Source organism: Tasmannia lanceolata, unplaced genomic scaffold (assembly GCF_043159265.1).
Source record: "Tasmannia lanceolata isolate RefF3 unplaced genomic scaffold, GAP_Taslan_0.1 ptg000006l, whole genome shotgun sequence".
Classification (NCBI taxonomy): Eukaryota; Viridiplantae; Streptophyta; class Magnoliopsida; order Canellales; family Winteraceae; genus Tasmannia; species Tasmannia lanceolata.
This window is the reverse complement of record NW_027518683.1, coordinates 13,563,915-13,583,625: the sequence shown is the minus strand read 5'-3', so window position 1 is coordinate 13,583,625 and position 19,711 is coordinate 13,563,915. Positions and strand designations below refer to the sequence as shown.

General features: G+C 37.8%; 1 protein-coding gene across 3 annotated transcripts; it reads right to left on the bottom strand.

The window, feature by feature from the left end:
• Positions 1 to 1,917: 1,917 nt before the first annotated feature.
• Positions 1,918 to 14,711, bottom strand: LOC143879792 (putative clathrin assembly protein At5g57200). Of its 3 annotated transcripts, XM_077382378.1 has the most exons (15): positions 14,421 to 14,711; positions 14,258 to 14,327; positions 12,397 to 12,494; positions 10,438 to 10,576; positions 10,177 to 10,304; positions 9,991 to 10,083; positions 9,804 to 9,854; positions 8,677 to 8,742; positions 8,511 to 8,576; positions 7,795 to 7,875; positions 7,617 to 7,697; positions 4,571 to 4,738; positions 4,402 to 4,477; positions 3,780 to 3,904; positions 1,918 to 2,541 (listed from the first exon to the last, which is right to left on the bottom strand). In XM_077382378.1, exons 1-15 carry the CDS (start codon positions 14,508 to 14,510, stop codon positions 2,203 to 2,205), a joined length of 1,671 nt encoding a protein of 556 aa, XP_077238493.1. In that variant the 5' UTR covers positions 14,511 to 14,711; the 3' UTR covers positions 1,918 to 2,202. The 3 variants fall into 3 exon arrangements, with proteins under 3 accessions (XP_077238493.1, XP_077238496.1, XP_077238494.1); XM_077382381.1 differs by lacking the exon at positions 14,258 to 14,327 and having other exon boundaries at positions 10,438 to 10,544; XM_077382379.1 differs by lacking the exon at positions 14,421 to 14,711 and having other exon boundaries at positions 10,438 to 10,544; positions 14,258 to 14,332.
• Between the last annotated feature and the right edge of the window lie 5,000 nt (positions 14,712 to 19,711).

Below are 19,711 nucleotides of genomic sequence, written 5' to 3'. Positions count from 1 at the left end.
GGTATTTATAGATTTATTTGGTCTGTACAGAGACAGAGAGAAAGAGAGATGACGTGTGACACGTGTCATATTGGCGTCGTGGATGTTTTCTGCACAACCATAATTTTGATATTTGCACAAACCCAGCTGTCTTTTCTTTCTTTAATTTCCGGATCGGAAAGTCCTACAGGCTACAGAGGTTTGCCCTTTTGGGAAATGTAATAAGCTTTTGAGTTTTGACAGCTCTTTAAATACTACCGTCACCGTAGGATGATTAAAACCGTCCATTTGATGGGCCACAACATAAATAGGCTGGGCCCAAGACACAACATAAATAGGCTGGGCCCAAGAAATCATTTATGTAGATGACCTCAACCCTCCCATCTATAAAGGTTTCCACTTTCCATAATATGCATTTCCTAAAAAGATCCAAGGGCTATGTTCATCCTATGGAAATGACTTTTTGGGCCCAACCTATTTATGTTGTGGCCCATCAAATGGACGGTTTGGATCATCCTATTTTTGGGGCGCATTTTAGCTACCCTTAGAACCAACAGATTAACGGTTTAGATCATCCAAATTGGTGGGCCCCACTGTACCCGATTCCCCACATTAGAAAAAAAAAACAATTTCATTAGTTGAGAAAAGCTTTTAAAAATTTATTTTTTGACCCATTTCTATGTGTAGATTTTTATTGGCCATCACGAGTTCGCCCTTATTACCATCGGATAATTCTAGAACTTTTATCAAGGGTCATGTGGGTGGGACCACAATCAACAGCTGGGTTTGAATTAGCCTGCAAGACTTTTTCACAAGAGAGGAATGGGTAATTACACACTAGCTTAAAATACAGTGGGGGCCACATTATTTGGGTGATCCAAACCATTCATTTTTAAGGCCCTCACATAGATAGGGTGTCCACAAAAAATCAGATCCATAGGATCATCCTAACCATTCGAACTGTGGAGGCAAAAAATGGACTAATTTGTAAAGGTTTAAAGACATCCATTTTACCTCCACAAATCGTAGGGTTGGGATGATCCTATGGATCTGATTTTTTGTAGACACCCTATCTATGTAAGGACCTTTAAAATGGATGGCTTGGATCACCCAAACAATGTGGGCCCCCACTGTATTTTAAGCTAGTGTGTAGAGAACTCTCTACACATATGTGTAGGAACTGTTTTCTCTAAGTCTAATACTGTACAATGACCATTTTTCTTCAAATGAAAAAATAAAATAAAATAATGTTTTAATGTGGCTTGGTAGGCCTACCCACATAAAGATAGCATGGGGGTAAAATAAAAGTATGTCATTTTGGATATATTTTTACAAGGGATCGCGGCTGGTATGTCGCAAGTCAGACCAGCCACCTCGTGAATGGAGACAAATCGGACGCCACCGATTCCCTTTTTACAATAAGTTTTTTGGGAATTTTTTTCCCATGGAAAGTGAGTTTTCCAGCATTTGCTAGACCCATTTTCTATGTTTTCCGCAAATTAAATTTTGTTCCATGTTTTTCAAGGAAAATTAGCCGGCCCCATACTAGTTTGGGACAAAGGCTTAGTTGAGTTGACTTGAGTTTCTCAAGGAAAATTGCAAACCTAGTAGATCCAGAATTTTTTTATATTCCCATATAATTTTCTTTTCTTTATCGATGTTGGAAGGATGCATATATCAAATGGTTAAGATTATGATCAAAGGGATTGGATCCACCACCTACACCAACTAGGCTTGCCAGTCAAAGTGTTTAGGCCCTCCCACAACAAAGTGCATCACTCTAAAGGAAACAAAAGTAAAATAAGATAAACTAAAAAACACAAAAGAATAAAATCCAATCAATCAAAGGCAGAAGTTTTCTGTCTTGTCTCTGAGAGAGAGAGAGAGAGAGAGATAGAGAGAGATAGAGAGAGAGAGAGCATATCACATTTTAAAGAATTGAGCATGAATAACTGTTCAACCAATTTGCAGAACAACATTTTAAAGAATGGGCAAAGAATACATGAATGGCTGTTCAACCAATTTGCATAACAACATTTTAAAGAATGAGAAAAGAATACATGAATCACTATCCAACTAATCTTCAGTATTTCCAAGACAAAGAATACATTCACAAAAGCAGAATACAGAGAGCAACAAAAATTTACACGAAAAAATTACTCCCAAAGCCTCCCTCAGAGGAAAAAGAACCAAAGATTACTATGTAAATTAGAAAAAATTACTTCAGATCAAGCTAGGGTGGTTTCCCTGAGGGGCGGCATTCTGCGAGAAGCCGCCAAACGGGTCGCCAAATGGGTTTGATCCTCCCATCTGTGGCTGATGATGATATTGAGGTTGGTATGGCATCATCATCATTGACATCATATGTTGTTGATGTTGCTGCTGAGCCATTAAGGCCATTTGCATGTTAGGTGGGGGCGCGAAGTTGTTCGACATGGAAAATGGGTCATGGAGGTTGAATGGATTAACATTCATCTCAACTCCATACCCTACATTCTGTTGTTTCCTCGCTGCAGCGTCATCATACAAACTATCCAGCAACAGCTTGTCAAATCCACCAGCCTAAGCCACAATCAAAATCCATTAGGAAACACGGAAAAACAATTATCCGCATGATTATGTAGATGGAAGTCTTTAAAAACTCGGGTTCAGACGAGAAGTCGGACAAGGTAAAACTTGGAATTTTCAAACTCAGGGCATTCAAAGGAGTTTTCGATTGAATCGGTATGGCAAAACCAGGACTTGAATGAGAACTTGACCAGGGTAAAACCTAGTCGACGCGGGCAAGTTAATGATTGACTTGGGGAGTTTTTAAAGTGCTATTTGGAGGTCGGCGACGTTTTTATTTTTTCAATTAAAAGTAGCCACGAGTTTTCTAAGTCATTGTTAATGATGTAACAGAAAAGTGCTTTATCCACCACAACCCAGTTAGGCCCACTAATGTCCATGTCAGATTACTAGACTGTAATGGTAAAATATGCATTGAAAGACATTGACAAGTAACTTTCATCCAGGAGGAAGCCTAGTACTAGAGTGTAATGGTAGAACTTGATGGGTGGGAATTGAACGGCCACCTAGGCATGCAAAGGAAAGGAGTTGCAAAGGTCAGAAGTTGAACCCTCAACCTTTGCATGGTGAGGTAGGCTGATGCTTACCCCATGCCCAGTGTAGGAGTAGGCCAGTGTGAAGTGCAGCAGTTAGATATGGGTATGAATATTGGCTCGTGCAAGTGTGAAACGTAGACAAATATATCTAGATAAAAATAAATGCAGAAGAAGTACATATAAATATCTAAATATTACCACAAAACATGAAAATCACTAAGTTTGTGTCTTTGGCACAATATCTTCTGCAAAAATGGAACCACTTTATTACATGTGCAGCAAATCATGCGAGAGAGAGAGAGAGAGAGAGAGAGAGAGAGAGAGAGAGAGAGAGAGAGAGAGACATCGCGCTGGTTGGAGTTCAGAACAATGATGCATAGGTGCATACCAGCAAAAATGGCACACTTGCGTTTCTATCTGTATATAGTTACTACTACGAAGGTCTAAGAAACTTTTCTAGAACTTTCTTTGTTGCTGAAACAGGATATTGTATCAGCCAAATGGAGAGGACATGTTATTTACCTATGAATGCCAGCGGTGTAATTTTCCTTTATGAGATTTTGCAATAGTGCATTGAGGATGATAATGGTGCTTATAGCATTTCAGAAATACAATGGATGCAAAGTAAATTCACAAATAATAAGAAACCAAAGAAAAAAAATAAAGAGAACTACGTATTGTCGAGAAAACACAAACCAATTTGCTTTCAGCCAAGTGGCTGCTATTGCTACTAGGAGTAGTAACAAGTGCTAGCTCCCATCCAGAAGTACCGGTCCCACTTCCCATTAATCCACCGTTTGTTGAGGAATTTGAGCCATCCCCTGAAAAAATTTTAAACATTTTTTTTGTAAAGAAATAAAAATGGTAATTGGAATGAAATAGAGATCATCTGCTGAATAAGCACTAAAGAAAACCAGTTCTGATGAGAAAGGAGACCAGAATATGGTGATCTTGAGTTCACTCCAGAACAATGAATCAATCAGGAAAAAAAATAATCTTTCCACTAAAATATTTTGATAAAACGACAAAATCCAGAAATAATCCTGAGAATTTAAAAAATATAGCGGTATTTTCATTTACGATGATAATATCACGATAACATCGAGATATTTTTACGATATTTTTTATTTTTCCTTAATTTATATATTTTAAATTATTTTATTTTATCATTTTTCCCGATATAAACCCAGGAAAACAAAATATATATCCTGAGATTTCACCTTGCCAAGAAATTCCTGAGAATGATATTTGTGACATAGGTTGACAAAACACAAATCATTAGTAAATCAGTAAATTAAGCATTCATTATGTATCCTACCAGGTGGAACTATGGCTAGAGCCAATGCATTGCTTTCCTCAAGTGCAGCGGCATTGGGATTTATGTCATTCAAACCCTGCAGAAATTATGACAAGAATGAATTCAAAGAGAGTAAGAGAGTGAAGTATCAACTGCGTGGAGTTAATCTAAGAGACGCGTAGGAACTCACCAATAAATCTCCAGTATCTGCGGCTGGCAGAGGTTCAGATGCAACCTTGCTTTCAACCTGAGGAGGTTCTTCTGTATATACAGCTGGTTTTACATCAGCTTCTACAGCAGGTTTTAGATTCTCCGGAGGAGAAGCTTCTTTTGGTTTGTCCAACAATAGGTTCTTCTCCTGATACTCATGGTTTAAGAAACGACCAAATCAGGAAATACCCAACTAGAGCTGAGTTTTATTTCCAGGCCTCAACAATAGAGAACCCAACCATACTGACTGTGCAATAAGAAACCAGTTCATAAAGAGATATGCAGAGCCAAAAGATAGGTTTCTAAGGCCAAAACAAAAGTAATGGTATTTTACTTGCTTAGATACACTGATTGGTATTTTCCTTGTTCAAAGTTCAGACCATTTTAGTAGGAAAACTCTGAGGGAAGCTTGGACGAGGTCGCGTAGGGACAGGAAACAACTAAACCACTGCTCGGACATTCAAGCAGGCCCACTTCAGTGTGGCTCCCTTTGCCGCCCCAACTCCCCTCCATTCTTCCCACCAATAACCCACCACCTATTGGTAAGTGGTGCTGTCTGGTGGTTCAAGGAGTGTTAGAAAAACTAAAAAAGGGAGTGCAGATTTCCTGCCTCTCGGAATGGAGAAATACGCAAACCTGCTGAAGCTGATGGGTGACCAGCCCAACAATCAATCGGTTTGGAGGGACCAATTTCCTACCGAAATGTCGAAAAGGGAAGGAACCACTCAAGGATGATCCGATATTGATCCCACTCCACCTAGAGAAGGGAGAAAGCGATCCCATGATACGACCAATTCCTTCTATTGATTCTTGGCCAACAACCTTTACGAGAAATCTATAGGTTTGGTTGGTTCTAGTTGGAGGAAGATCATTATTCTCGTTCCTTTCCGGACCAAGATTATTTTGTATATCAACTAACCATGATAGAAGAGACATTTTCTAGCATCCTAATCACATCTTGGCAGATGAAATGAGAATGAATGCCCATAGCAATGCACAGCAAATGCCACATATATAAACAACATTAGTCATGAAAGTAAACTAACCCATAAGGTCCTCAAATATTAGAATAAACAACCTATAAAGCTAAATACTTCAGCTCAGAGCATTCAAAATATGATAAGAATAAGTAGCACGGTAGATGGCTCTGAATGACCTCACCTACGACCCCACAACTATCTAGGACATGAAAGTGAGCAAAAAAGGGGATGACACCAGACGCCAGAATGGTTCTTCAAAATTATGATTTAACTACCTCCAATACAGATAATTGTTGATGGTCAATCCTTCCAATATCATTTTCCAAGATGTGGCTGTCCTTTCGCAATAAAGGACGAAAATGGTTGTCCAAAGAAACCTGTTCAGAATTCACTAAAATGAAGAAGAATTTTGATTGGACACTGACACGCAGCAGAAGATGATAAATTTCTTAGAGTTGATGCAACAATGAGTCCAAATGGGGTCAAACTTTCTAGAAACTGAATGAGAGATCAGACGATGCACTTGCAAATTGCAATGATTTCCATTATTGAGAAAGGGTCCCTATCCATATGGATACATTGTATCTACAAAATGTAAAAAGTGCATAATACATTGGATGATTCTCATTGTTGAGAAACAATATCCAGAGAAAATGCAATTAAGGTATTATAAAATATGGGAGGCCCAGTGCACGAGGCTCCCGCCATTGCGGAGTCTGGGGAGGGCTAGATGTATGCAGCCTTACCCCTGCATTATAAAATATGATTTTTTTAAATTGAATTATAAAATATGATAGAACTTTAAATCCCTCCTCCAAAGCATATTTTAATATCCATGGGGATATGTCCTCCAATCAATGCTAGGCAAAGGAGTGACCCATCAAAGCTCTAGGTCATGCTAGTCCATACTTGTAAGTTTTTAACCTGCCAATTGGGAACATGGCTCTACCCAAGGTCACTTGAAACTCCATGTTATCACTTGTTGATAATTGATCCCATGCGTTTAGTTATTCATAATCAACATCACCATCTATATACAAATAGGTGACCATTGTATCCTTCTTATTCAACGAGAGATCTAGGAAGTGAGACTTTGATGGTTCTTTTTCCACAGCACAGGTCTGAACAGTGTCACCAAACACATTTTAACCTTATGTCCTAATTCTCAATAGGTTAAAATGTCAGAACTAGCTTTGGGCTCTACAAAAGAGAGCCATATCTGTTCAAAAGATAGAAGAATAGAAGCTAAGTTTTTATACTTAGGATTATCAGCTCATTGTAGTTACCTCCTTATCTCCAAGGCATCAGATACCCTTCGTACGCTCTTCCATGGTTTGACTATGTCTTTGATTTGTATCTTTGTTCATTGCTCGATGTGCAGGACTTGCTTATTAAGATAATTGAGCCCATGTCATGTAAACTGTTTTTGAGTAACAGTCTTCATTTAACTTTTGTTTCATTCGATAATACAACTCATTATTGTAAGGATTTAACATGGTCATCAACATTGATATGATTGCAACATGTCCCCTTTATTTGTGAAAGATTCCCATCTAAGAAGTATAAATTTTAAACAAAACTAAAGCAAGAAATTATACGGCACACTCTGAATCCATACCCTTTCGTGTGGTATTTAGGCAAAGCCCATTGCAGGCAGCCACTAATTATGATGACGAGCCATTAAAAAATTGCAGATGACTTTAGCCAACAGCCATTTTAGTAGGTAGTCCCCAGTTAAGGAAACTAACTTGATGCCTACCAGTACCAGTCCAAATACTCGCATCCAAGATTAACTAGTGGATATATAAATTATTACAATGCAACAAGTGGAATGGAGATATCTACATTACTGATTCATTTTCACCAACAAGAAACAGAGATTTTGGGTTTCAATCCTTGTTACCTATCGAAAAAGATAAAAACAAAATGCAGGCATGTTGTAGTCTTAGAGTAAAAACTTTCCACAACTCTATAGTGTGAATTCTAACTCTATTGTGCTCAAAGACCCAACAAATGCATACCATGAATGAATTTGGGAGCACTCACCGATCTCCTATTTGAAACAGAACCAGCCTGAGGTGCTTCTCTTATGTATTCTTCCATTGTTGCAAGAAATGAAGGAGGTGGCTGTAGAAAACCATCAGAATGTACGAAGAACTATAGAAACTATATCAAAAGATTATCAACATTAGACCAAATTTGAATAAATAAGAAAAAAAGATACCCCTCTGAGAGTTGGGAACTGAAAGTTCCTAGCCAGGTCCAGACCTTTGCAGAACTCATAAAAATCAGAAAGATTTTCGGCCTGATGAAAGAACGAACCAGTTAGCTGCTGAGAATCAATATATTTAGAAATAAGCATTCCATACAAAAGTGAAAGACTAGACCATTCTCAAAAAAAAAAAAAAAACAGCTAGCTGCTGAGAATCATTATATTCAGAAATAAGCATTCCAAACAAAAGTGAAGGATTAAAACCATTCAATATATATATATATATATATGAGGAAAAGGATTGTGAGCTTGAGCGTTGGAACATATTCGTGAGCTTGAGCTCAAAAACCATTGAGGCCCACATTGTTAGGATGATCCAAAGCATTCACTAGAAAGGGCCTTACATAGATAGGGTGTGTACAAAAAATCAGCTCCATAGGATCATCCTAACCCATCCATTTGTGGAGGTCAAAATGGACAGACCACAAATCTGCCCATTTTTGCCCTCCACTTTTGGAGGGGTTAGGATGATTCAATGGAGCTGATTTTTGGTACACACCCTATCTATGATAGGCCCTTGCAAATGAATGGTTTGGATCCTCACAGAAATTGTGGGACCCATGTGATTGGTGCACTCAAGCGCACCCTTCCTTAATAGAGCTTGAGCGCACGAACATATTCCTTTATATATATATATATATATATATAAAAGTGAAAGATTATGAAACCTGTTGGCCAGATCTTTTATAGATATTGAGGGCTCTGACAGCATCATGTCTTGACATCTCAAAGAACTGCAGCGAAGTACACCAACCATTAAATATGCTTGAAAGCTAAGATCTTAATCCCACTTCAAAAGTCAAGTAGGACAATGGCATGTCAAGATCACCATACCAGATCCACGAGATTGATAATGCCATCATTGATGGCACAATAGATTTTAAAGCTCTCTTTCAATACCTGCATAACCAAAAATGGAAAGCCTTACAGGGAATGTAATGGTTTCTGGGAAAATGGGTTTTGATATAAAAGTTGCACCCAGATTCATAGATACAAACACAAAATTAGTGATCTTATGTGACTTCCTGTTGTAGGTCGGAATAAGAAACTGAGGAAATAGGAATCAGGCCTTGACCCTCAACAAAATGCACTGATGTAACCAAACAAACCCATTGAATATACATACAAATTTTACTTATGTAAGGTATTGTAAAATAATTGAGTTCATGCACATGAAAATGATACAAGGAAAAAAAATCAAGACTTACAGCTTTGTTTGGATGTAAAATTATATAACACTGCAAAAATCCATCTGCATTACATATAGATTTATGATATTTTTAGAAAATCATAAATTTTACAGTCATTTTCTATGAGATAAGGGTACATGTGGCCATTTTGTAGACGGGTTAGATTTACCACAACCGGTGGATTCCTCATATGAGGGATACTGGGATAGAATAAGACCCGATCTACATATTCACCTGCCCTCTCTATCATGTTGAGATTAGTAGGCAGAGGGACTGCATGAAGTGGCGGCGAGCTTGTTGTAACATTAGGACACTGGGGTAATGAGGCCTTCCCGATCTCAAGCAGATTTTGGAGTGCGTGCTTTAAGATAATACAACTATTAGGTTCTACATTCATTCTAGGACATTGCCGCTACACCGGTAATGCTATCAGTCCCCAATCCTAAAGAAAAAACTTAAAAACTTTCATGAATCAATTTTCCATTTGTTCCTTTCCACTTTACTCAGTTCTGAATCCTATGCTACTAGTAGTCAATTTAGTTGCCAATTCAAGAAAGAACAAGGTTAAAGTGTCGCTGGGCTTTACAAGCCCCAAAACTTTCTTCAATGTTTTAGGTTGTAACTGAAATACAAATTTTTATTTAGCACGTTGGAATACATGTTTTATGAAAAGTCCAGCACGGCAATGCAAATCTAGAGAGTGAAGCAATACACAATATTAAATATAACATTACTAGAATTATAGCCATAGGGACATAAATAAAAGCATACCAGAGCTAAGGCATATTGTATAAGATAGTTGTGGAAAGCTGCTCCTTCGGGCTGCAAAATATGAAGAGAATTAGGAGGCTCAATCTAGAAAACAGGGCAATCCGGCAATCAATAAATTGCAGAATGCTCGGGCTGATTCTTAATACAAAAATGCAAATGGCAAAAAATATTCAACATCAATGATTACCTGGCATCCAATAAGTCGGTACAATAGCTGTTGTAATGCAGGCAACTGCTCCAATAGGTCATCCCCACCCAAATCCCTTGTTTTACTATGTCCCTGATAATAGAAAGGAAACATTAATGATAGTGCAGTGACCACGATTACAGGATCGTATATAACACTGATACAATGACGACAAGGGATGCACACCTTGGTCGCGCCTGATGCAGATTTTCTTAAACGCTCCGTTTCGATGTCATATTTTATAATTCTAAAACACTCAAGTCGTTCCTCGAGAAAAAGTGCATATGTGCGAACCCAAGCAGAGCAATCCCGAGCTGCATGGGATAAAATCCAACCCATCTGAGAAGAAAGTCCTAATAAATCCAAATTTCTAGGAGCATGTCCATTTTTCAATATATGGTGGAATGTGTAAGTTTCTGTGCAAATATTTGGGCAGAAATGAATTACCAAGAGCACTTGAGTCATCCTTGAAATTAGAGATTTGAAGAACATGTCCTCTGTATGAGTAGTTCAATAGCTCTTCTCTGAAAGTAGGATCTCCCTCTCTCAATGTCCTGTGGATAACGATCAATGTTTTCAATGCAACCTGTGGAATTGTATCAGAAAGAAATTAAAAGTCTACGACAACAATGAACACTGGATATCTTGAGTCCTAACAGATATGGGCAATTAACAAATAAGGCAGATTCAGATATTAGTGAGCAATCTCAATACTCAAAACCTTAAGTTTGACCATGAAATTAGTGTTCAACATTGTCAAAGATAAATATGACACCAGGGCCAACACAAATAATAATTGATACAGATCCATGCAAACAATGTGTAGCATGAGCCTGCTGAAGGACTACGGATTCTGTTGCCTATGAATCCATATTAGTTATAGATGAAGCGCTCCTAATGTTACCATTCCAAAAAAAAAAAAAAATTGATGTGCTACTGATGTTACCATTCAAAATGGATATAAATTTTAAAAATAACTAATGTATCATATATGATTAAGGAAAATAAAATTCGGACGACAATTAAAGTAAATGAGAAGAATAACATGAATTTTCGTATTGAATATAGATAAGCGTGAGATTTTTCTTTAAAAGAATAAGTATGTGATGAATCTTTGCTATGTCATAAGAGGTTTGGCTGGAGATAAGTGATCTCTCTCTCTCTCTCTCTTATATATATATATATATATATATATATATATATATATATATATATATATATGCAGTCATAGTCAAATCCACTTCGAAGCAGCAAAAAGAGTACCTACATTAGATGCAAAGTTATTTAGATACACTGACAATGATTGGGCTTTTCCCATTGATGACCGAAAAAGTACATGACAGTACGAAAATCAATTAAATTACTGCAAGATAGTGATGAATCGATGGACATCTTCACAAAGGCATTGATGAGAGAAAAGTTACGTACCAGACATCAGTTAGGAGTGCAAGGAACGTGCATTAAGGTGGAGTGTTGAAATGTAATGTTCTTTCAAAAAGTGTTTTTCAGTTTCCAAATACGTGTGCTTTTGTATTCTTGTATTATGCTTTCATAAAAAGATGCTAGGATGATGTGAAAACCTAGAGTGTAGAGATAAGTAGAAGTCTAAGTGTCTAAAGGCATGAGGAAGTTTAAGAGTTAACAATTATAAGGAGATTTCACCTGTATGGCAAAGAGGGTTTTGTAAGTCTATAAATAGTTGTTAATGTTGCTCATCAAAGTAAGCAAGAAACACAAGAAAAGTTATAATCTGAAATTCTTGCCTCCACTCCTCCCTTCCCTGGACTGTTAGGTTGCCACATGCATGGCATCCTCAAGGATGTCCCAAGCAAAAAAAATGCATTTTTTTGGGTAACTTTATGGTGTTTGATTGCCAATTTAGCATCACAGTCCCTAGAGACTACCAGACAAGAGTCAAAGGTAATTATTTCTTGTCTGGTGACGAGGCATCCATGTTCCCCACTTATACCTTCCACACCAAATTTCTAAAAAAATGGTGGAATTCTTCATGGAAAATTTTACTCTCTCTCTCTCTCTCTTCTCTTCTCTACTCATTCTATATTGGTAATGACACCCCCCCCTCCCACTACTCTACAAGGTTGGCAACCAAACACTACTTATCACTATTTTACGAGGTAAGTTCTGGGGATCAAATGTTTGTCTCCTCCCTATTGACTACTTACACCAGTAATCTACAAGGTAGCAAAGCCTATCCAAACAGAGCCTATCTTCTACACTTTTATCTTTTAACATATGTATGTATGTATGTATGCTGTTTTAGACATATTAAAACCTTATAAATTTAAAACATCAAGAAGGGGCATGAAAATGAAGGAAGTGCTTTAATTAACCTATCAAATCAAAGATATGCAGGTCAATAATATTTATATGAAGGTGAAAGAATACCGTCCAGTTACGCGTCTTGGCCAATCTTCTTGCAAGTGCATGTATGCAGTAAGCTACATCTGCACGTGGACGATCTACAGTGGTAGCAGCAAATATTTCTGCAAAAAGAAAAAAATCGATAACCAAAGTTAGAACCAAATAATTGTAAAAGAACACAGGCCATGTTTGGATTGAAAGAAAAACATAGCTGAAGGGAAATTTTTTTTCCTTCCATAATACGATTATGGTTAATTTAAAGTGAAGGTATCTCTAAGTAAAAATTGATTAGGATTGGTTCATGTCATCTTTTTTAGTAAGTAAAAAACAAGTAAGAAATCTTAGAAACATGTTACTTTCCAAACTTTTCCACGAAATTCCTGCAATCCAAACAAGGCCATAGTGAAGGAAAAAATAGAAATTCATGAATAAGCGAAAAAAGGACCAGAAAATTATATATATATATATATATATATATATATATATATATATATAATTTTGTGAGCTTGAAGCTCATATAGCTTATATGAGCTTGAGGGCCCAAACACATGTGTCCCACATTTTTGTGGTGATCCAAACCATTCATTTGCAAGGCCCCATCATAGATATGGTGTGTACCAAAAATCAGCTCTATTGGATCATCCTAACCCCTCCAAAAGCGGAGGGCAAAAATGGGCAGATTTGTGGCAAACAGTGTCTGTCCATTTTGCCCTCTACTTTTGGATGGGTTAGGATGATCCTATGGAGCTGATTTTTTGTACATAGCCCATCTATGTAAGGGCCTTTCAAATGAATGCTTTGGATCATGCTAACAATGTGGGCCCACATGTGTTTGGGCCCTCAAGCTCATATAAGCTATATGAGCTTCAAGCTCACAATCATCTTCCTCATATATATATATATATATATATATATATGAGGAAAGTGTTTCTACTCGGTCCCCTAGATAAGCTTATCTACTCCTCCCTTTAAAAAAATACAGTGGGCCCACGCTGTTTGGATGATCCAAAGCATTCATTTGATAGGTCTTAACATAGATAGGGTGTGCCCAAAAAATCAGCACCAAAGGGTCATCCTAGCCCTTCGTTTTGTTGGGCACACCGTGTCCAAAATGGACGCATATAAACGTGGACGTTTATATGTGTCCATTCTGGGCACCACAAGGCACTACAAAACGAAGGGCTAGGATGACCCTTTGGTGCTGATTTTTTGGGCACACCCTATCTATGTTAAGACCTATCAAATGAATGCTTTAGATCATCCAAACAGCGTGGGCCCACTGTATTTTTTTAAAGGGAGGAGTAGATAAGCTTATCTAGGGGACCGAGTAGAAACACTTTCCTCTATATATATATATATATATATATATATATATATATATATATATTAAGGTAAATAAAATTGCATTTCGGCATAGCTTAAAAAAATTGCATTTCCTCCAGAAATGGTGAAGAATGTGGCTGTTAAGTGCCTAATAGGCCGCAACGCAAATAATAAAGGAAAAAATAAAGAAAAGATGAGAGGATGGTTGATTGGAGGCAACCGGACCTCCTAACGGCTCAATTCAAGAGGAGCCATGACTCTCCTAAACAAAGTAACACCCATAACCCTAACATAAATAACCATCTAATAACTACTTTGTAACTACAGCACATACACCATAAGAGGTACGTATCAGTGGATACAATAAAAATCATTAGATCCATAAACACTAAAATCCAGCATCGAATCACATTCATTGATCCAAAGATCCATAATTCTGCTAAGATCTACTACCTCACCACCAAATTCAACAAAATTTCAGAAAGAAAATAAAATCAATCAAGAGAAATAATTACAAAAAAAAAAAAAAAAAAAAAACTAAAATCAAACCCTAATTACTCACTTCTAATGTGCCGTTCCTTTGGCGGACGTTCGGCGTGATTCGTTGCCTTGACGATAGCAATATCCAAATCCTTTCACCAAATTTTTTTTAAAAAAAATGGAATTCAAAGATATAAAAAGGAAAAAAATGGAAAAAATTCGAAAGAATGAGGGAGAATTCGGACCTTGAATTCGCTATTGACCTTAGCAAGGCCAACTTTTGTGGAATCTTTGAGCGCTCCATAGGCTTTTCTCCAGCTCTGGAGCGTTCCCATCTCTCGTTAGAAACCCTAGTTTTTACTCCCCCTTAGGTTTTTTTTTTGTTTTTATATTTTCCTTAGCGTAGAATGAGAATGGGAAAGGAGGTAGGGGGAGAATGAGGAGGAGGAGATATTCTGGTTTTCGTAACCGTAATTTTTTGGAATAACAACCAACTCCTCTCTCTCTCTCTCTCTCTCTCTCTCTCTGGCACGCGTTAAAAGGGTTATTTTATTTTTAACAAATGAAAGGGTGTCTGTACTTGTTTGTTTGATAATGCCACTCCTTGGTCCCTGCTTAGTCGCTTTATTAATCAATTTTCTTAGAGGAATGATAAATTCACACTACCTGTAGGATAATTCGCACCCCTTGTAAGGTGCCTTTTAAGTTTAACATTTAAGAGGGATGCGAGTTATCCTACAGGGGTGCGAATTTATCATCTGCTTTTTGTTATTGAGAGTTGCTGGCGAGACACGTCGGAGTTTTCTAACAGCAGTTGGTAACGAGAAAGTCAACCAACAACGCACATTAGGTCATGTTTAACAAAACTAGGAAAAATTATTTGTTTCATGGAATATTCGTCCTCGTTATAACAGACGGGCGGAGAGACAGTCAGACAGAGGGTTAGAGTGGATAGAGCATTCCTAAAAAAGTAGCTAGCAACTCAGTCAAAGGTGGGCCCTATCTTTAGATAACCTTAGGCCATGCTAACCAAGTGGCCCTAGTTTAAGATGACCTTAGTTTCGAGTCACTTCACGTTGTTCTACAAGATCAACATCTACCCAGGTGGCACCTTAAAATTGATTATCGTGATTGATCCCGAAGGTACTGCTGTCTGACTATATAAATGAGATCATTCTTTTTTTTCAGGCAGCAGTCCCCGACATGTTCGAGACCAACCTCATATTTATAGAAAAAGGTCTCCTAAAGTTGGACCCACAATAAAACTCTATTTTGGCTTAATTTATTCAACCAACTATAGTATTGACTTAACTAATGTAGTGGAATTTGGGCTACACACTAACCATCGAGGTTGAGATGCACTAATTACCCTTATACCATTTATTCATATCGTAGTCGACGGACAACTCCAGCCATTTCACTCTTAGGGGCCGTTTGGATACACGGATTTTATAATCCAGGTTTTTAGTTTAAAAACAATGTAAAAGAGGGTTTATGATCAAGCTGTTGTATGCTGTCCTGACAGGGTTTCTAGGATTTTAAGTGAGAAATCCAGGTTTTAAAAATCTCTCCTACATCCCGAGATTTCTAAAACTTGGAAATATGGGAGGATATGCTACTCTCTTACTGACGGAAAGAAGGGCGATAAGAAAAAAATGAGTAAAAAACGACGGCTGGTAACGCGGGTGCTTAAGAAGGAAGAAGAAGAAAAATAAAAATCAAGAACACAACAAGAGAAGAAGAAGAAAATAGGAGCAAAGCTCAACCCAATTGATATTCCATTAATTACATAAGTTAATCAGCATCCAAAATCTCCTCTCAAGATAGTTTCTAACTTTTTATATAAAAGAAAACCAAAGCAAATTCGTTCAAGCTCCCCCACTAGCTAGCTTAGGGACAAACATAATATTAATTGCATAGGAACTCACTAACTTTGACTGTTTTGGAAACCCACAGACATAGTCCATAAAAAACTGCCATAACTTTCTACCCTCTTGTCTAATTTTCAAGCACAAATGCTTGTTGGAAAGATCTCAAAGAGACCTACAATTTTGTAGTTTACCACTTTCCATAATTCTTCCATTTAAAAGCTCAAAAATCAGGTTCAAAACGGGCCAGCAACATTAATGAGGGACTGCACCTTGGAACTCCACCAAAACCATCTAGGCATGACATGGCTGACATGTTGGCACTGCATCAGCTGGTCAGCTTCTTCTCTTGTCTCTTATCTACAATTTTAAAGAAATCCCGAATTTTAAAATCCACATATCCAAACGGCCCCATAATCATTTTCTTAAATCTAAATCTCGATCTTAGATGAATGATTACCCACATAAGATATTACAAACAATTGTTGTAATGTCCCTGAATGGCCGCTACCACTTAAGGCAAAATAATTAGGATCTAAGATTAGTTTTATACAGGTTTGAGTGGGAAGACCCAAGCTTCAAATGAATCCGCTTTATGACTAGGAAGAACCCAACTTACTCCAAACAAGCTAAGAACGAAATACCAAATCGCACTAGTGAACCTACACTGAATTAACAAATGATCAACTCACTCAGCATCTTCGAAACATAACACACAATGGTTAACTGGAATCCTTTGTTTATGCCGGAATGGTCCACACTAAGGACCATCTCCAATACAAGCCTCGACACTGGGGGGAGCTTGGGGATTTCAAGCTCTCTAAGGAGGAGGGACGGGCCTGTCCAGAATGATGGATATAGAAAGAATGCACATAAATCTGCCAGTTAAAGACCATCTCCACACTTTTTTGTAGACATCAATCCTCCCAATAAAGTTTGATTAAATCCTTGATAAAAAATCTGTACCTAAGTCAAACCTCCCAGTCGAAGAAATTTATTGTAAATCTAACACTCCAATACACTTTCTCATTCTTTCTATAAAAAAAAAATCCACACTAATGTTTTTATCCATACCCATGTTGAATAATATTGGAAAATCAGTGATAAATTACCAACAAGCTCTCCAAGAACATTGAAAATTCGTCGGAATTGAAGCCTTTTCATGGCATATAAGCCACTACTACGTTTTTTTTCCAATAGCAAGTTCAACCACCAACTGTAGCCACACTGAGATGTTGCCACGTCACTCATTTGTCCAGAATCTGTTCTTCTCTCCATTTCCAACTCTAAATTAATTCCAGCTTTGAAACTAGCTAGCTCTATAGTTGCTAATGTTTGGCCGGACAAAGGAGCTTTGAGCTCTATTGACATCCAGCTTTAAGCACCATGCTAACCCAGCTTTATTATCTATAGGAACTCGGAGACCTCATTGCTCTTTGAGATTGTGTGATTGTTGAGCACTATTCTGACAGATGCCCTTGTTGTGAGCGTGAAATTCTGAACCTACTATGATAACTATTGATCAGAAGATGTCTGTTCGGAGAGGTTATTTTTAGATAATTTTGATTAGAATTTGCTTATAAATATCCTATTTCAATTATCTGTCAATAGAGAATTTATATGATGCTCGACCGTCAAAATAGCAAGGGCTAGGTGCCAAACCACCTAGCCCTTGATTTTTTATCTGGTCAAAACACTTGTATATATAGCTTGGGCTATACCAGTACCATAGAGGTTTAGTACACCTAGCCTTATTCAAACCCCCCCTTGATACTTTCACTGCATTATTTCAAAGCGTTTATATGCACGATCATCATGTATTATTGGAAAAGAGCTGGTAGCAAAACAGACTCAGCGCTTTAGAAAAAGATTCATAGAAGGCCATGTTTGCAACCATGAAAAAATATTCCATGGAATATTCATGGGCCAAACTGTGTGAGGGGCTGAGAAGGAAAGCAAAGGAGAGAATTGAGTTCACCAGTGAAAATAAAATGGGCGCTGATAAATTCACCCCTTTTCAGTCGTTATTCACCCCCTTTGGACCTAATAAGTGAATTACAGGTCTAGCTGACATTTGCGGGAATTGGAACCTTTTTGGGCTGGAGGGCTGGGTCAGAATCCCCGAGAGTTAACTCAGATTGTCAGTCAGTAGAGTTTCAATTCACAGATCCCTCTCTTTTTCTTTTTTTTGGTAGGTAAGCTGGATTGAACTTCTAATCTTAAAGTTGGAAAACAAAGCCTCTCTCTCTCCGCCTCTTTTAACCCCAGGTAAATGCCCTAGTCATTTAACTATGCAGGCAAGAGAAGTTGATGTTTAGGAGGGTGCATAGCATAAACACAATAAGCCCCTTTGTTTTTCACACCCTGGTCATTTAACTATGCATGCAAGAGAAGTTGATATTTACGAAGGTGCACAGCATAAACCCATTTGTTTTACACACGAGAAGCTGATTATATCAAAATACGACGGTGCATAAGATTTCTCATTTGATTTCCTCTGGCTTTGAGATTTTCTGCATTTCTTTGAGGCCCAAAATCCAGTTTTCACTCTAGCTTAGATAATCCCTGTGACCTTTTTAATAAACTGTAAATATACTGATCAAAATATGACGGGCCATGGACTGATCTGCAACAAAGATCAATAAACTTCATCCAAGACATTGTGTACCAATTTGCTAAAGGTTTGCAGGCTGTGATCGATCACGGAAGCAACCAGCCATGAGAATGATGACCAGAAAATTCATCACCAACGGATCCGAAAGAGAGCATTCTGTTTCTTAAAGACCTAACTCAGAAACAACTCTCGGACCAAACTGAAGGGCGTCAGGCTCAACTCAACTATGCCTTTGTCCCAAACTAGTTGGGGTTAGAGTGGCAAAGTTTACGGCCGGCTGCTAACCTGACGCCAGCTCAACTCAACTCAACTAATATATATATATATATATATATATATATATGAGAAAACGGTTCCTACACATATGTGTAGAAAAGTTATCTACACACTAGCTTAAAATACAGTGGGGGCCACATTATTTGGGTGATCCAAACCATCCATTTTTAAGGCCCTCACATAGATAGGGTGTCCACAAAAAATCAGATCCATAGGATCATCCTAACCATTCGAACTGTGGAGGCAAAAAATGGACTAATTTGTAAAGGTTTAAAGACATCCATTTTACCTCCACAAATCGTAGGGTTGGGATGATCCTATGGATCTGATTTTTTGTAGACACCCTATCTATGTGATGGCCTTTAAAATGGATGGCTTGGATCACCCAAACAATGTGGGCCCCCACTGTATTTTAAGCTAGTGTGTAGAGAACTCTCTACACATATGTGTAGGAACCGTTTTCTCATATGAGAGAACGGTTCCTACACATATGTGTAGATAAGTTATCTACACACTAGCTTAAAATACAGTGGGGGCCACATTATTTGGGTGATCCAAACCATTCATTTTTAAGGCGCTCACATAGATAGGGTGTCCATAAAAAATCAGATCCATAGGATCATCCTAACCATTCGAATTGTGGAAGCAAAAAATGGACTAATTTGTGAAGGTCTAAAGACATCCATTTTACCTCCACAAATCATAGGGTTGGGATGATCCTATGGATCTGATTCTTTTGTAGACACCCAATCTATGTGAGGGCCTTTAAAATGGATGG